Below are 19,060 nucleotides of genomic sequence, written 5' to 3' on the forward strand. Positions count from 1 at the left end.
CACTTTGTACACTTATTCGCTACGATATACGATCTTGTGTTTGCTGGGCTAGAGGTTCATGGCAGCGTAGCATCCATAAAGCAATGAAGGAAGTCTACCAATATCTTGCTGGACATCGCTGTAAACAACAAGCCTTCATCTTTTTTCACTCAGAAAACTGTTGTTGTCACATAATCTTTGTGTACTTTGTGTACCCGACAAAATTCAGCGTATAATGTTTCGTACAATGCGGGAACATACGCCAATTTTTGGACTCAAATTGAATACCACTCAGTTGCTGCTTGCTGCAATTAAATGCTATGCCAAAACCATATTATTGCCGTTTTATTGGTTGTTGTTGTTTCGGATAATAAAGCGAAGCAAGTTAACCAATTTATTGAGTATTAGGTTCAAATCTCACGTGTATATGATTGCACACTCGTACTTGTTGCGCCACATAGTAATAAACTAACTGATGATATATCTATGTCATTTATATGCGATGTGCAGTCTCCACTCTCAGTAAACTCAAACGAAGTACTGGCTAATCGAGTTTTTAAACTAAATCAAATTTTAGCATTCTCCATTTCTACCGTTTAAATTATTTTTATTGCAGATAAGCTTGTCAGTCTGGCACTATTTAATTTTTACAATATGAGAGCCTTTCAAGCTGAACCGATTCACTTTTATTGAAGGGTAAAAGACCCAATAGTGGAGGATCTAAGCAAGTTCGACCACTATTTGTTCACTCGGACCATATTTTACACTCAATGTGATCCAATCGCAAAACAACACAACCGCAACTATAGGAACACCCACGACTATCAGATCTTTTACCCTATGCCAACATTACATCCCATACGTCCGAGATAATGAACAACGAACAATAACAAACAGAAAAAATCAAGTAAGTATCAATATCTGCTTCCGTTTTTCACTATTACACTTTTACATAGACTACAGATATCACTTCAACTGAATCGATATGGATTGTCTTGGATCTTGATTGATGTACTAAGGTCGTTTATTGATTTTTTTGCAGTGATCTTATAGCTCTTCAGTGAACCTTGGCGTACAAAAATCACGAAAAGGACACAGATTAAAATCAACATCAATTTTTGTAGGTAGCTTCGAATACGCTGGGAGCAGGTATGAAATTCGCCCAAATATAAAAGCATACAAAGTTAACAGAGAACGTATCAATTAAACCCCACATCAAAACCCCAACCGTCCACAGTAATCCGATACACCACCCCAGGATCTTTAAAAACCTTGAGCTGTGTTGATCTTCCTCGTATCTTGGTTCGCATATTTTAAAGCAGGCGTATACACTCTCATTGATTATTCTAATCATAAACCTTGAAGTTTTCTTAGCACTACTGTGGTGCCTCCAGCCAGCCAGCCTGATGCCGGCAAGAGGCAAAAGCGAGCGTCCGAGTGAGCCGTACACAAACTCAACAAAATCGAATCAAAAATATACTCCGTTCGCATCTGCTCTGGGATCGTGACGGCGACGACGACGACGATGGTGGCGGCGGCGTTGACCGTAGTAATAACGACGACAAATTTTTGCAGACATGTGAGGGAGCGGTAGACCGTCCATGAGGTTGACCTCCAGCAGCATAAATTGCCAAATATATTTACAGTGAACCCAACCAAATCTACTCCAACACCACACAGTTCGAAGATAGGGGGATGTGGACAACGGTGGGACGTTGCTAGCAACTAACTTCAGTTTTTTTGTGTTGCCATTTGAGGTAGCAATGAGAATGGGTTACATCATCACAAACATGCAATCCAAATCGTGCTATTGTTTCATTGAATGCCATAACTATTTTCGTCGGATGATTATTTCGTTTTCCTCACTTTATATATACAAAAATCACAATCTATATACATAAAAATGAATTTCTGTCTGTCTGAACCTTATAGACTCGGAAACTACTGAACCGATGGACGTGGAAATTTGTATGCAGAGTTTTTTTCGGGCCGGGGAAGGTTCTTAAGATGGTTCGTAACCTCTCCGTCCTTTGCGAAGGGGAGGCTCCCATACAAATAAACAGCAATTATAGCATAACTCGAGAACTAATTTGAGAATAAATCAATTTTAGACGTAACGAAGTTCGTCGGGTCTGCTAGTGGTAAATAAAATACATGTTGATATGCTAACTACATATATATGAAATAAACAGATTAGAGAGATTACTAAAATACATTTAAAAATACATTTTGCAAGCATCATTATTCCGGTAAAATCAAAATACTATAAGATAAAATTTAAATAAATTTCAATTAAAAGCATACAAGTGAAGTGTTGGTGGGCCTTGATCTCGAACACATGTCCCTTGTCCACCGATTTGAAAGTAGCTGATGGAAATCTGTAATCATAGTCTGCCCATCCCGTTGAGGTTCGTTTCAATTTCTGTCGTTAATCCCGTTCGTATGTCTTCCTCTCGTTGTCTCCCAAGAAAAAACATAGTTTGTCTCGTTACAGATGTGAAGCCTAGCCTAGCCATCGCCTAGAATTTGAACAGAACATCATAATTATAATTACTTAAGCATCCTAAATTCCCTTCTTTTTATACTGCTTTATTGTATTGTCAAACCTCGACCAAACCGAGAGTTTTTCGATTCTCTGAGACTAGCATTATGAATAAGAATTAAAAATGTATGCAAATGAGCTATCCAAATAAACGAAAGATAAAAAAAAGCAAAAACGTTTCAAAACTAACAAGATAACTTCAAATTGTAACACTAATCAATTACTAAAGGGTAGAAATGACTGACAACGTTTACATAAAAAATCTTTATTCCAGAGAAGGGCATCTCAATGCCGTCTAATGACCCCTATTCCACAATGTGGTTCTTTTATACGGCGGGACGTTATCGAGTGGAACGGGTTTCTTCCTCGTTTTGGACCGTTTGGATACATATATACAAACAAATAGCCCTCACTTAAGTTGTTTTTGTTGTTTTGATTTAGATTTTTTTTTTGGTCAAATTTCATCGCTAAGTCGCGTTAAAAAAAATAGATATGGGGTTGGAATTAATAGCACCAGTTGTGGCGGGACATAAACCTAGAGTAAACGCTGATGGAACCCAATCCACGATGGCAACCGAACCCCGCGAAGAAAGATGACACTAATTGGACAGGGGGAGTCGTAGAAACGTGAAAAATAAAACGACTTAAATTAGCATATTTTTACTATTTTGGTAAACAATGGTCCCAGTCTGACAAAAGCCAAGGCGAACGGTTTGGACGAGTTTTGTGGGGATGTTGTAGTTTGTGGCTATTATACTGTCCATAATAGCATAATTGTCATATATATATATATATATATATATATATATATAGATTGGAGTTAGAAGACAGTAAAAGATGATGGTGCAAAATTTACCCTCAAGATTTAAAAATACAAACATTGATCAACTGATAACAAGATTTTTATTATTTACTATTGCATTAAAATTGCGTTCCGAAAACTACACATTTGGCTGGATATATATTTTATCTTCCGTCTACTAAGTGACACAGGGAAGGTAGCCAAAATACTGACACATGCAGCAACCTCCTTTTACTGTTTTTATTTTACCCGTTTTCTTGTTGGTTCATAATAAAGTAACAGAAACCCTCTAGTGCCCAAGACCGCCTTTAGACGGGGTATTTTGATTATTTTTTTGTAATTTTCAATTGATCAGATTTTGCAATTTTTTTTATGTGGATCTATAATATAAACTTCAATGCATGTTAAAATGTGGTTTGAAGTTAATTTTCAAAGTTCTACACATTTATAAAAAAATATCTTGAAAATTGGGTAATATTTTGTTCCTCCGTGTTTTCGCTCGTATACCTTTGAAGACTGAAATACCTATGTCTAGTTTAGTATTTTTCTACAACTAGCCTTATTCAATAGAAGGTTATAGTTGTGAATATTACACTCTAAATTATCTATCCAACTCGTTACACGGAAAATAAAAAAAATAACTCCGAAATTTTAAAAATTGCAATTATAAGTCTGCCTTGAATAAGAATTTTCAAACTCTAAATATAGCATAGCATATGTGATTGTACAAATCGTGGGTGGCTATACAATGCGCAATTCAAGCTCCATCCGGAATAAGGGCGAATGTCGCAAGAGAAGACTCTCCCGTCGACCGCCCCTTTAAACAAAAAAGTGACAAGGCAACAGATCTCTCTGTGGTTTTATCACTTCAGAACGAAAAGAAAACAATGCGAACTTGCATTCGGAGGTGATAAACTGCAAAAGAAACTCCCTGCCTGTCACTTTCATTCAAATGAGGGGAAGTCGACGAAGAGAACCCTCTCCGCGACGCCCCCCCAGACAGAGCTTGAATTGAGCAATCTACTGTGGTGTCGCAAATTGGTACTTGGGATTAGTACCTTTTCCTATACAGTAGCAGTTGTACACCTGGCCACGTCCTCACAATCACGGAAGGAAGGGAAGTAATGTTAGTTCAACATCTACTAGTGAAGATGTAGGGAATCCATACTACCTTCATGATGTCTCGGAAGGAAAAATTTGTGTTAGTGGAAAGGTGAATAATAGGAAGCTCTGTTCTGACAATATAGTTTGTCAATAACAGTATATGCTGTAAAAGTAATAAAATATATTCATCAATTTACTTTACGAACCGTCCTAAGGGGAAAAACAAACAAAACACAAAATTTCGGCAAATCAAAAGCGATCAGTTCTGCCGTCCGAAACAAGAGCCAACACGCACTGAACTAATTAACTTTATTACCGGCCGCGCAATGCAAAACACAAAATTTCGGCAAATCGCGCGATCGTTCTGCCGTCCGAAACAAGAGCCAACACGCACTCAAGAATTTTCAAACTCTAAATATGTTGAAAAATCAAAAAAGATTAACAGACTCAAGAAATTATTTGATTGAATAAAAAACTTGAAAAACAAAATTTTTTTTTATGCCCATACCGTGTTTAGATCGATTTTAGAAAGCAAAATAGTGATTTTGAGCGAAAACGAAAAATTTGGGTTGTACGAAATCATAAAAAAACTTAGCTACTGCGATTCTTCTTCAATTTACTTTCTCTCTAAAAATACTCTCCCCAACTCGATGTTCTGTAACTCGATATTTTCTCTTACTCGATGAAATTAAAAGTCCCTTGAATCTAGCATACTGCAATCCCTCCGTAAGTCGATATCTCCCTTATTCGATATTCTCTAAGCCGAAGTAATTTTCCAATACATTTTTACCTCACTAACTCCAAGTTATAAGTGAAAAGCGAGAGGTGAGAAATAAGAAGTTAGAAGTGAGAAGTGAAAAGTTAGAAGTGAAAGGAGGGAAATTCTAAGTGAGAAGTGGAAAGTAAAAAATGAGAAGTGCGAAGTAAGAAGCGAGAAGTGAGAAAAGAGTAGTAAGAAGTCAAAAATACAAAGTGAGAAATTCGAAGTGCGAAGTGAGTACTGGGATGTTAAAAGTATGAAGGGAGAACCCGACTAGAAGGTCATATCAAAATTATATCAACATATGTTATTATGTTATACTAAATTTTTAAAATAAAATGTGTTAGGAACATGGTGCAGGATGTTGCTAAAATATCTAAATTTCTATCAGAAATTACACTACTGGAAACAAAAAACTATCAAATTTTGTTACAATTTTATCATAAAAATAACATATTTTGTTAGAATTTTATAACAGAATAAGATACAAAATATATTGTTTCTGTGCAGTTGGATTTTTTTACAGGTCGCGATAGGTCTTCAAATTGTGGTACAACATTACAAATTAGGCAACCTTTTCAAATTATATCAGCGTTGTGATATCTTCTATGGCTGGGAGATTTTGCTACATTCATTTTAATTGCCTACTGTTGGGCTATTCGGTGTTCAGCATTTTTTAAATGTTAATATGATAAAATCTTGTTACAACATTTGAAAGATAATGGCTACTAAGAACAAAATTGTATCAAAATAAGTTATAAATATCACAATATGTTACAATTGTGTTAAGTTTCTGTTATGCTCTTCTAGTCGGGAAGTGAGAAGTAAAAAGTTGGAAGTTGGAATGTGATAAGTGGGAAATGAGAAGTCAGACGTGAGGTATAAGAAGTCATAAGTTAGAAGTGAAAAGTGAAAAATGAGAAGTGAGATGTGCAAAGTGAGAAGTGAGAAATAAACAGTGAGAAGTGAAAAATTAAAAGTGAGAAGTAAGAATTTCGAAGTGAGAAGTGAGAAATGAAAAGTGCAAAATGAGAAGTGAGAAGTACGAAGTAGAAAATGAGAAGTGACTAGGGGAAGTGAGTAATGAGAGGTGAGAAGTGAGAAGTTAGAAGTGAGAAGTTAAAAGTGTGAAGTTAGAAATGAGAAGATCGAAGCGAGTAGTGAGAAAAAAAGTAAGATGGGAAAAGTGATGTGTAAGAAATAAGAAGTTAGAAGTGAGATGTAAGAAGATATAAATGAGGAGTGAAGAGTGAGAAATTAGAAGTGTGAAGTGCGCAGTAAAAAGTGACAAGTAGGAAATGAGAGGTGAGAAGTTAGAAGTTAGAAGTGAGAAGTTACTAGTGAGAAATTCGAAGCGAGTAGAGAGAAGTGAGAAGTAAGAAGGGAAAAGTAATGAGAAGTCAGAAGTGAGATATACGAAGTTATAAATGAGAAGTGAGAAATAAGATGTGTGAAGTGGGAGGTGAGAAATTAATAGTAAGAAGTGAACAGTTGGGAAAGGGAGGTGAAAAACGAGATGTGCAATAAGTAAGAAGTATGTAGTGAGATGCGAAAAGCGAGAAATGAAACGTGAGAAATAAGTTGTGAGAAAGAAGTAGTAAAAAGTGAGTACCAAGGAGCAAGAAGTAAAAAATGTGATTTTGTCTCTTTCCTTCTTTCTTTTTTCTTCTTCCTTTTTCTGTCTTCCTCCTTACTTCTGTCTCATATCTCTCCACTTTCTTCTCACTTCTCAACATCTCGCTTCGCATTTCATAATTATCATCTTTCCTTCTCACCCCTTGCTATTATTTTTCTCACTTCTCACATCCTTTTTCTCACTTTGCAAACTATCACATCTCACTTATCAACTTCTCACTTCTCATTTCTAACTTTCCACTACTCACATGTTACTGCACACATCTCACTACTCAATACTCTCTTCCGTTTCTCAGTACTCACTGCTCACTACTCTGTACTCGTTTCGAGCATCTCATTTCTCACTGCTCAGTTCTCGCTGTTCACGATTCACTTCGAACATCTCGCTTCTCACCTCACTTAATAAAAAAAACGAATTTTCACTGTTCGGCTAGAAGGCATTCGGGCAAACATATATGTGCTCCCTATCTCGATACCTGGCAAATTCTAAGGTCCCTTCAATGTCGAGTAAGGGAGAGTTCACTGTTTAAGTATTCGTCTAAAACATGAAAAATATTCATCTACCAGCAATAGATCGAGATTGAGTTGAACTGAAAGTTGTGTTGATAGAAAATAGAAAATGGCTTGGAAAACTTTGAAAAATAAAATGAACTAAATTCAATTATTGGTTGAGTAATTTATACTTCATTTTGGATACATCCACTTAACTGTGTACGAAATGTAGTTCGCACGCGCATACACATATGCACATACGCACAAACCTGAACAACCGTAGCACGCACGTGTGTCCTCTTTTGTTTGCTGAATTAATAATTTATGGCTCAGATTAGCAATTTGCGGTGAATTATGAACTATTTTTAGAAAGGGTACTGCCGCTTCCACGAAGGAAGTGGGTTGACTTTTCGTTTAAATAGTTCATTAAGTAGGTGTGTATATATTGTGTTGAACACGCGACTTTTTATATGTGGGATCGCCAAGAGGCTACTGTCTGTAGGTTAAGTTAAATGTTTCCACTTTTGATACTGTTGATGCTGTTACAGTCCCTTCCTTTTCTGGCAACACACGAACAATACGAACAATCGAACAATATTTGGGGTTTCATTTATGATCTGGTTCCGTTTTAAAACACGTTTTGAAAATTTTCTAGACTAGGAGTCAAAAATCAGATGCTGCCAAAAACGGCAAAGTACTGTAATCGGAGACAGTCTTCGGCTTCTGAAAACCTTCATGATTTGATTTCTGGAAGATCGGATATTTTGAACAAGGTCTGAATCATATGTAAATAAGGCCATGTGATACAAAATGTCTTTAAACTGGTGTTAAATGATGGGACAAACGAATGATTTTTCTTCTAAGATTTCTAGTTTGATTACACGGAAGAAGTTCCGGAGCAATTTCAGAAGCATCTGTGCATCGAATTTCAAACTAAACATTTCTTATATTTGTCAAATAGCTGCTCAATGTTTACTGACATTTCGTGAAAAAAAATGCAGAATAGATGATCATGTGATCGATATTACTTTCTGCTACACACTAACCAAATGCTCAAACGTCCAAACAGACCGCAATCTACAACCGTCAACAGGCTCGAATCCGGTACAATGGGGTTCGTTATAAAAATTTTCATTACCGACAATAAATTCAATTGACCTAGAAACGGGAACAACGGAAAATAATACAAAAAAAAATATAGTCAAACAGAAATTGGTTTGCGGGAAGAGGGACACCCGCGGAAGCAGGCTTGGCTCATCTCGCACAACGGCCGGCCGTCACCACCACCCCACGCATCATCGCACTATCGCTTCGCGGCTCGCCATCCATCGCACGCTGTCGTTGCTCTGCGCCTGAACTCTATCGCCTATATTTGTATTAAGTTATTTGACAGCTCAAGAGAATAATAATTCTGGCACTCGTCGCCGTCACCGGCACTTTGGCTGCTTCGGCACAAACTTGTGAGCTGAGCCGAGGACTGCGTTTTGAAAAGATCCTCAAGTTTTAAATTTTAACAAAGGGCAATATTATAAACTAACATGTAGGCGAAAGTGTTATTTTGATTAAATATGCCAAACCAATTTTGAGCCAATCGGTGAAAATTTATGGCAAGTGGATATGTTGCAAGGAATGTAACCAGATAGCCAAACACTGATCCATGTTCACGGAGACGAATCGCATAAAATTCTAGGCTTTATCATATGTTAATCGAAAGATCGCGCTTGATGCCGATGTCCAATAATAACAAAATCCCTCTCACGCAATTAGTAGCAGCGCTAAGAGTAGCTGGTGCTAGATGTATCGGAGAATCAAGAATAGACACGGACGGTGAGGTGAACACGAACGCAAAGCTTGAAAAATGCAGAAAATGGTTGTTGACTATGACGGCGTCGATCGTCGCCCGGGTTCAATCAAGCGGTAAAACAATTAATCATAAATCACTTTATTTAAATTACTCTCGCAGCTACATGGCAGTGTAGTGTACGCCGACCACGGGAATATAGGGCCGATAGTGGACGAGCCGAGGGCAAGGTGCAGTTCATAGAGCTTGTTGACTGCCTTATACGAGATATTTACGTCGAAAGCGTTGGCGGTGTGTTGTTGTTCTGCCAGAGAGCTGCGATAGAATTGATTACCCAGATTAAGTTGAAGTTGTATAATTAGATTTTGTGGGTCATCTCAACACAACAAGACTGTTCGTTCATCGCACTTTCAACCATTGGCTCTTAATATAAATTTAGTAAAAACAAACCTGATTATCGAATGAATCAATTGTAAATATTATAGCACCAAATATTTTGAACTTTTAGAAGGAGTCTATTTAACCTTCATTACCAATTAGGAGAACCGGAATCGCATAAAGCCTTACCCATTATTACCTTCTAGGTACGTCGGGATGGTGCAAAGAAGTTCAACATTGATTCTCCACGAAGGAAGCCGACACCTTTTCTCGGTAGGCATACATTCTGGCAGTTGTTTGTCGATGCTCAGTGATGACTCGTAAATATTTTATTGGTAGGCATTGCCTCTTCCTCTTTTGTCCAATTACTCTCCCTATGTTTGCCATTTTGTGTAAGGGAATAATTAACTGTGCACAAACACAGAGTTATCTACTAATGAGCCTGACCTTACCGTTAAAATAGGGAAACACATTTCATGTATCGCTTCAAGTAAATACAACTAATGGTACTAGGTACTAGTCGAATGGACAGGCACAAAGAGTGTCATTGCAAATGACTTGTAATGGGAAAAAAGTCAACATTCAAAACGATTAAAACAAAGAGCTTCGCTTCAATCCACCAATGCGCTCCACATGGTGACACATCAAGACTGAAAAGTACAATCATCAAAGTTAAGTTCTTATCACTATTGTAAGTGATTTTCAGTCGAAGTGTTAATAGAACCCAGTGTTACTGATTTGAACAAATCCTTTGTTTGAACTAAGTGAGTCAAGGTGAGGGTTAAAGCTGCCAGCATTTATTTGTTTGGCGCACAGGCACCACCAGAGGTGTCGGGATCCATAAGTAAGTAAGTAAGTCACAGGCAAATCTTTTCAGCGGAGATTCGAAAACGAATAAAAGGAATATGCATTATTCGACCAAATCTTGACCGTAAGCATTTCTATCTACTTTAGTGAGAAATAAAATTCAAACTGTTTAGATTTTGGGCACTCCCATGTGTTTGTTTCATAACTTTGGCCCTTGTTGATAATAACAAACCAGATAGACACCTCTACTAAGTGATATTTAATAAGAAAATTATTTTGAGCTTTTTAGTGGAATGTTTAACATGTTTAACAGAGATTAACTTACTGATAGGAACAAATAATTTGTTTTCCTATAAAATCAACACGAAAGTTTTTGACGTAGGACTACGTCTGTGTGTTTTCTATATTGGGGTACACTTGACGATTGCGAAAATCGGGAATCGTCACGAAAATATGATAGACTTTATACTTCAATATCTAAGCCGTTTCTCGATGGATTTTCAATTTGTTTGGACCATTCGATCAAGGATGAGTCAACGCTTCTTCGTATTTATTTGAAAATGCTGATTTTAACTATTTATTATTGATAATTGATAAAAAGTTTTAAAATACGTCAACCAACCAATCACGTACATGCATCACTAGCACAGACATCAAAAATCAATCACTTGCTGGTTTGGATCTAATCCTCAGTTTGAACAAGGTTTCACGCAAAGCACGCGCATCAAAGCGATCGCAGCGGAGCGGACACAGCATTACGGAAGCGCTGGTAACATTTTCAAAGGAAATCTATCGCATTGGTGGTGGTGCTCGATGTGTTGCTGCAGATCGTTCAACCTCAACGAACCAGCGTTTCATATGAAGATAGGGTTGACCATAAAATAGCACTATGGCGATCCCGCACCGCCAGTGCCGATGCTGAAAATTTATTACAAATTGTGGTGTCAGCTAGTTGAAAAGTAGCATTGGGAAAAGAAAAATTGGTTCTTCTCAGGACCAACATTTTATGAAAAGAAAGTGTTAATTGCGAAAATGGACTATTTCGGTGGCATTCGGTTTGGCGTGGTAGGTTGGTTGCTGTAGGGACATGGGTTCGAGTCCCATCGAAGGCAAAGTGGTTACCTCCAATACATTTTCCAAATCATTATCTTCCACATAACGTACATATTCACATATGAGTTTTCATAACATTGTAAATTAACGTCCAAGTCGGGTGGTTTAATCCCCGAAAATAGGCAATTACCTTTGATTGAACTGAGGTTGGTTGCTGTTAGTGATTCCATCCATTAAAATTTACTGCATCATCTCCCTCCGACGCGCTATCAAATTCGCTATTTACGATTGAGTTTTTCACTTTGAAAAAAGTTTATTTCGGATAGTCGGATCAACCGTCTTTTGTATAAAATGGTGGCTTTTGTATGATATCAATGAAGACGCCACCTCAGTGGAAACTATCTACAGCAACCACCCATCGGTGAACGTTACTCGGACATACAGAAGCCGAAAGATAATGTTTTGTAATATGAAGAAACTTCGTCTTGAGTCAAATTTCCGTTGTCATTCCTCGCAACAATACGCATCTTAGATAAACAACATCTCATAACCACATTCAGAATCTTGCGATAAAATTTCATAGGATTCTTAGAATATGTCATCCTCCGGACGATCCGTCGTCTGCGGAATCCCGATCGAAATGGCTCGCGCGCGCCGAAAAGCAGCTTTCTTATATCTAATGAAGTAATTCCATTAGCCTCGCTAGTCGTTATGAGTGCACATTATATTCACACCCATATCAGATCACAAAGGGGCGGGGCTAACGGGCTTAATTTATGAAATACAAGAAAGCTGCTGTTCGAGCGCGCGAGCCATTTTGATCTGGATTCCACAGAGAGCGGTTGCGGCAATGCTGAAAAATTATTTCACCCTTTGGAGGCTTAGCGAAAAATCATCAAGTGGCGGTCGGACAGTTGCAACGCAAGGTGTCGACAAGCGATTGGATGCAGTTAGTTGTTGGAATGGGAATTAGGAAAAGAAAATTGGTTCTTCTCAGGACCAACATTTTATGAAAAGAAAGAGTTAATTGCGCAAAAGTCCCGCATTCGGTTTGGCGTGGTAGGTTGGTTGCTGTTAGTGATTCCATTCATTAAAATTTACTGCATCATCTCATTACGCGCTATCAAATTCGGTATTAACGATTGAGTGTTGCACTTTGAAGAAAGTTTATTTCGGATAGTCGGATCAACCTTCTTTTGTATAAAATGGTGGCTTTTGTATGATATCAATGAAGACGCCATCTTAGGGGAAACTATCTACAGCAACCACCCATCGGTGAACGTCGCTCGGACAGACAGATGCCAAGAGATAATGTTTTGTAATATGAAGAAACTTCGTCTTGAGTCAAATTTTTGTTGTTATTCCTCGCAACAATACGCATCTTAGATAACCAACACCTCATAACCAAATTCAGAATCTTGCGAAACAATTTAAAAGGATTTTCAGAATCTGTAATTTTTGGAACGGTCCGTTGTCTGCGGAATCCCGATCAAAATAGCTCGCGCGCGTCGAAAAGCAGCTTTCTTATATCTAATGAAGTAATTCCATTAGCCCCGCCCCTTTGTTAATCGTTATAAGTGCACATTATATTTACACCAATATCAGATCACAAAAGGGCGGAGCTAACGGGCTTAATTAATTGAATACAAGAAAGCTGCTTTCCAGTGCGCGCGAGCCGGGATTCCGCAGAGAGCGGTTGAGCAAGGTTTTACGCAGAGCGGATGCAGCGGAGCGGACACAGCAGCACGAAGGCGCTCTGGTGCCATTTTCAAAGGAAAATCATCGAATTGGTGGTGGAAGTCTGCGTTGGTGGTCGTCATTCAACCTCAACAACAAATCAAAATCTTGTGAGGAAATTCCATTTGACTGCTACTGACGCCATCCATTTGAACAAATTCATTGCATCATCTCCATCCGACGCGCGCTTGCGGTTGTGCTACCAAAGGGCAACTTTCTGTCGTCCCCAAACAATGGTAACCCGGAAAAAGTCGATATCATTTCTAATGACTAACGAAACAAAACCAAAGAATCTTGCCAGAAAATTTCACTTTCCGTCGACGACGGCCAAATCGATGAAGACGCCACCTTAGTGGAAAATGTCGTTTAGCTGCCTTAGTTTTTCAAATGGCGCATTATTAAAAACAATAAATCTTTCCAAAATCGTCATTGTCGTTTAAACAGCCGAACAGTCTGTTTGTCTGGGTAAAAAATTTTCCCAACAACAATCCTGAAAAGGACTGTTTGTAATTTATTCTTGAAGTCCCGCTCACTTTGCCACCAGCGCTATAGAAAACGATGCATGTACGCTTCCATCGCGTGCGGAAGTCGAACGTTGCAAATTAATATATTTGTGTTTGGTTTCGCGGCACCTCCGATTCTGCTTATTTTTTCTTTATTCCGGACACTTTTGAGCATAATGTCTTCTAGGATTCTGATGATATCCACTGAAAGATAGGCGAGTGGCTTCAGTGGCGATGCGGCCGATGAGTCGTTCCTTTTCCATGGCAGGTTCATCCAACTGGGAGCTACTTTCAGTTTCTTGATTCGGTTGACCTCCGAGCAGTTTGCACAATGCTAATAAATTTACACGAATTCTGGTGAAAAATATGGAGGGTATTTATTGGTATAGCTACGTAGTACTACGTCACCTTTGCGTACAACCCGATTGGGCTGCACCTTTGAGTTTTTTAATTTGTTCAATGTGTTAATTGTTTATTTTGTATGTTCAAGAAATTTTTATTGTAATATAAGCTGAATTGGAACTTATATCTTGAAGAAGCAATTAGCAAAGCTACAAGTGCTTTATGGATAAGTAAGGCGACTTTTGTAAAAAGTGGGAACTAAAGCCAAAAATGATTCAATGGATTTATACGACGATTGTGAAACCTAGAATGTTATATGTCGCTTTAATATGGAAGTCTAAAACAAAAGAAAGGGTAGTGCAAAGAAGTTGGTAATACTTCAAAGATTAGCTACCCTTTCCATAACGGGTGCAATGAGAAGCACGCCGAACAAAGCACTAGACGCTTTGCTCCATGTGCTTCCTCTGGATTAATTTATTCAATAAGAAGCTGCGAAGAGTGCTCTGAAGATCAGAAAAGATTCGAACCACTTCGAAGGTGACCTGAAAAGACATCTTAGTATTCTAAATAAAATAAGTATCAGCTCACTGATCACTAACAATGATGACTGGATGAGGAAAAGATACAACTTTTATCGATGTTTTAATGTAATTAATCTTGAGCGAAGTATATGGACAAATGGTGGACCAAATCTTCGCTCAGGATCAATTGTGTTTTACACCGATGGTTCAAAACTGAACAATCAAGTTGGAGCAGGCGTGACTGGCCCGGGGTTAAATATTTCGATTTCCATGGGCAAGTGGCCAACTGTTTTCCAAGCTGAAGTTCAGGCTATTCTGGAATGCTCCAATTTATGCTTATGTCGAAATTATAGGCATTTCAATATTTGCATAATGTCTGATAGTCAAGTAGCATTGAACGCCTTTAAATAAGCTGAACATGCACGTTTAAACTTGTTTGGGAATGTGTTCAATCACTCCAAACCTTGACCAGTCGTAACAAAGGGAACCTGTATTGGGTTCCCGGTCATTGTGGCATTGAAGGCGACGAACAATCTGATAAGCTGGCAAGACTTGGTTCGTCTCGACAATTTATAGGTCCGGAACCATTTTGTGGTATATCTGCGTGTGCTTATAGAATGGAACTCAAATCCTGGGAACATTAAAAAATAGAGGACAACGGACAAGCTGTGGAGTTGCCTACACTAGATGAAGCTAGAAAAGCCAAACACAGGCTACGGAGAAGGACCAGCTCCTGGCTGAAATTCTCAAACATGTCAGTGAGCAGCTGTATAAAGTTCTGACCATATTATGTCGAAAATATGGGAAGACGAGGAATTGCCTGCTAGGCTAGCTGGTTGGAAAATCTTCTGTCTTCAGGGTATAGTCCAACTTGACCTACGATATGATTTCTGTAAGGTCTGGGGACCTAGTTCTCTTCTTGGGGCGGTACCCCATCTTCTTCATAACTTTATAACGCCATGAACGATCGTGAATATTTCAATAGTCATCAAATAGGGTTTGTCTCCTGTCGAATGCAACTGGTACCAAGAGAATCGGTTAAGAATCATCTACTATATGAAAAGCTGGCTAATTCGTCGAACTGAATCTTTTGGTATTATAACATTCATCGGTAATGATTGCCAGGCAAAACAGTGAAAGATATACCACTGATATGAAATTCATACCCATATGGGACAGTTATGCTTACGGCGACACTATAAAGCATATATAATCCCGTTTTAGCTCAAATGTTGCACACATATTCGTCGTTTTAGCGTCCCGAAACAAAAATTTTCATCGGTTTGCCATATGGAAGACCAAGATTACAAACTAGGTCCTATGAAAAGAACTACGCGAAAAAGGTTGCAATGGTCTTTTAAATGCGAGTGTTTGGATTATGAGTCAAGTTCGGGATTTGAGTCAAAAGTTATTCATAGTCATAGTTATTCAATTTTACTAATTAATCCTGGTCGATAGATATTCATATATAGTGCACGGTTTTAAATCTTGAATTGAATTTCGATATATCACTTGAAGTCCTCAATCTTGAACCTTGGTATACCATCTTGGATACAAAATGGCGTCGGGCATCCAGCATCCAAAACGTATGTCGTTTAATTACCGGTGGAACTTTAGCGATACTGTTACGATTATAAGTACGAATTTAAATTGATCTTCAGCCCCAAATCAACCTAAATTTGGAACAATTTTGAAAAATGTTTTAAATAGTGCATGTTTTACATTCATGTCAGCTTTCTTCGATTGCAAATCTGATGATCGATAGAACTTAACTACAAACTTTTGAAGAGTAAGGAAAAGAATATTTTTCATGACATAAAATGCTAAGCAATGTTGGCGTATAAGCCCTTATGTCAATGAACTTATCAAAATATCTACGATTCATTATTCGCCAACTGTTGCATGACTTTCAGTTCACCACCAAATGTCGATGTTCCCCGCGTTCTAGCACTTTCTGCCTGGAAACAACCCCATAATGGTTTCAGCAATCTGATAGCAATCGGTTAGCTCACTTGAGTAGGTACACCTAACGTTATCAACACGTACGTCTGCATGGGAATAGTGAATGCAACATTGTTGAAGATAACCCTTATCCAGACTGTCGTCGCTGATTGATATCATCCTTCAGATTCAGTGCAGGGGTCAAGAAACTTTGTGGAATAGTAAAAAATGTACATTAAGTTGCTCGCCCCATGAGATTGTTTGCTAGGACTAATTGCAATGTTTTACAATAAAAATAGCCGATCAACAGCTAGGTATTATGTCTACAAATCTAAAAGAGGTGCATCAAATTTCATCAAAACATATCGAGCTAGGAGCGAATAAATTAAAATTGCATTGTGTAAGCAATTGACCATAATGCAGATGAAACATCATTTATTAATGATCTAGCTAGGCCAATCTAATGGTAGTAGGGTTCAATTTCCAGAACTGTCCGAGAGTTTTTTTCAAGTGGGGAATTATTTAATTGACTGGCTTTGGGACGTGCGAGACATTAGATATACGAACACATAAATTGCAGCTATGCTTAAATAATAACTTTGGAGGAGCTCATCAAATACTAACTTTCAAATGGGACATAATGACGGCTAACCAAATGTTGCAGACATGAATAAATCTATGTTTGGTTAAAAAGCAAAAAAAAAAACGTCCTACGAAATCAATTTGTGTGCCAGCTGTTATCTTCAACCAATGGCAGCAGACTGGGTCAGGCAGAGTACTAGCAACAATAGTCATAACCGCGCGTCCACCGTCCGTCCGCCCTATACAGCAAATATTGGACGGAGCTTGTTATCATGGGTGTTGTTTGTCTAGCTAGCGCGATTATTTTTCTGATTATTGTTGTCATGCAAAACTAGTACCTGATGATGACATTCGAGTACATAACGCATCGTTGATGTACAATGATTAGTAATAATACATCAGTCTGTAAGGATTGATTCGAAGCACAACAAAATCGTTATAACTCACCTCTGGTCCCAATTGACCCATTTCGTTGTAGCAATCCACCATTGAATACATGGAGACTCCTGCCCCGGGTTCCACCAACACGTTCAGATCCAAACCTAAAATCTACGGCAATCTCTGTTCCGATCAAAGCAAGTTCCGCTTTTTATCCACTAGCTTGCGATCCACGATCATCAGAGGGTCCTACGCTCGATCACACAGGCTCTTATCAAACCGTATGAGGGAATGATCAGGGTTCAATACACCTCACTCACCACTCAAAGGAAAACCTACGGTGGCCAAAGAGCGGAAAATTGTTGTTTTTGTGTTTCACAAATGGCTGCTCCTTATCCCTCTTTACGGCACTTAAATCACTCAAACGGCAAAAACCCGCAGATGATCTCCCACCACGTCTCAACAGCAACCACAGCTCTTCTGATCGGACGCGAACGACAAACACGCTGAAGGTGGATGCAATTGTTGTTTTCGTCAAGTCGTGCTTGCACTAACGTATCGCTTCTATCCACCACTCGCGCCCAGTGACTGTCGTTGTAAAACAAAACGCCAACCGTATTGCAAAACAACTGAATCTGCCACAAATCCGAAAGGTGACCGATACTGCTCACGCCACCGCAGATAATGCCTACGGACGAAAATAGAGATAAAAGAGTTGAGGAATTACTTCAATGAGGCTAGATAAATATTGTGTCCATTGCAATAGAAAAATAACGTTCCAACGACAACAACAACTAAAAAACAATACTTTTGATTTGAATTCTGATTTATGATTGAGATAGCACGATAATGTCTAGCATCTTAGTACGGGTGTATTTTTGGCAAGCGCAGGCAAGGTCGTGCGTCGTACAATATAATTCCACTACTTTATTTTTGTCTCTGACTTTGAAGAGGCGTGTCAAGTACGAAGTCAGCTTACCGTTGAGATATCGTCTGTTGAGAAAAATGTTTCGATCCGATTGATTGCACTATGAAACATAAACAATAACAATTTGCCATTCATTCTAATACTGATAAACAAGATGTCATTCTGACATCTCACTACTGACAAACGAAATGTCGACTGTCAATCCAATGTCGACTATGGAAGGAAGAACTTGTATCCAATCAGACATTGTATGCAATAATGTACGAAGAGCTTCTTGTGGCAAACAAGAAGCTTTACGAGTTGCATGGAACTTAGAAGTTAGAATTAGTTGTATACAATATAGACACTGTAGATTACATAGACAAGCTTATACAGAATATGAAACTAGAATGATTGTATCTATAAATAACCATGTTTGATATAAACCACTTGACGTATTGAAAGCTCAATAAATTATCTTCAAACCTGAGAACAATCCGAGTATTATTTGGAAGAAAGATTCTCAACAAATGGTTATGGGCCCAGTGGTTAACTGGCAGTAACGGTCGTACTATACCGTTGGACACAGACTTCCTTCTGGACTGGTGGACGATTCTGGACTGGTGGACGACTCTGGACTGGTGGACGATTCTGGACTGGTGGACGATCTTGGACTGGTGGAAGACTTTGAACCGGTGGACGATTCTGAACCGGTGGACGATTCTGGACTGGTGGACGATTCTGGACTGGTGGACGATTCTGGACTGGTGGACGATTCTGGCCTGGTAGACGCTTC

The 19,060-nt window shown here is 38.5% G+C and overlaps 1 protein-coding gene across 5 annotated transcripts in view; it reads right to left on the minus strand.

Moving 5' to 3' along the window:
• Positions 1–19,060, minus strand: part of LOC134204489 (sestrin homolog) — a 128,545-nt gene that overhangs the window by 87,086 nt on the left and 22,399 nt on the right. For 2 of the 5 annotated variants that reach the window (XM_062679306.1, XM_062679308.1), the window contains exon 2: positions 17,427–18,045. The exons of the other annotated variants lie outside the window; for them this stretch is intronic. In XM_062679306.1, coding sequence (XP_062535290.1) covers positions 17,427–17,477 — 51 coding nt within the window. In that variant the 5' untranslated portion in view covers positions 17,478–18,045. The remainder of the gene's footprint in view (positions 1–17,426; positions 18,046–19,060) is intronic. 5 annotated transcript variants of the gene reach the window in all.

This window comes from Armigeres subalbatus, unplaced genomic scaffold, assembly GCF_024139115.2.
Source record: "Armigeres subalbatus isolate Guangzhou_Male unplaced genomic scaffold, GZ_Asu_2 Contig623, whole genome shotgun sequence".
In the NCBI taxonomy this organism is placed as follows: Eukaryota; Metazoa; Arthropoda; class Insecta; order Diptera; family Culicidae; genus Armigeres; species Armigeres subalbatus.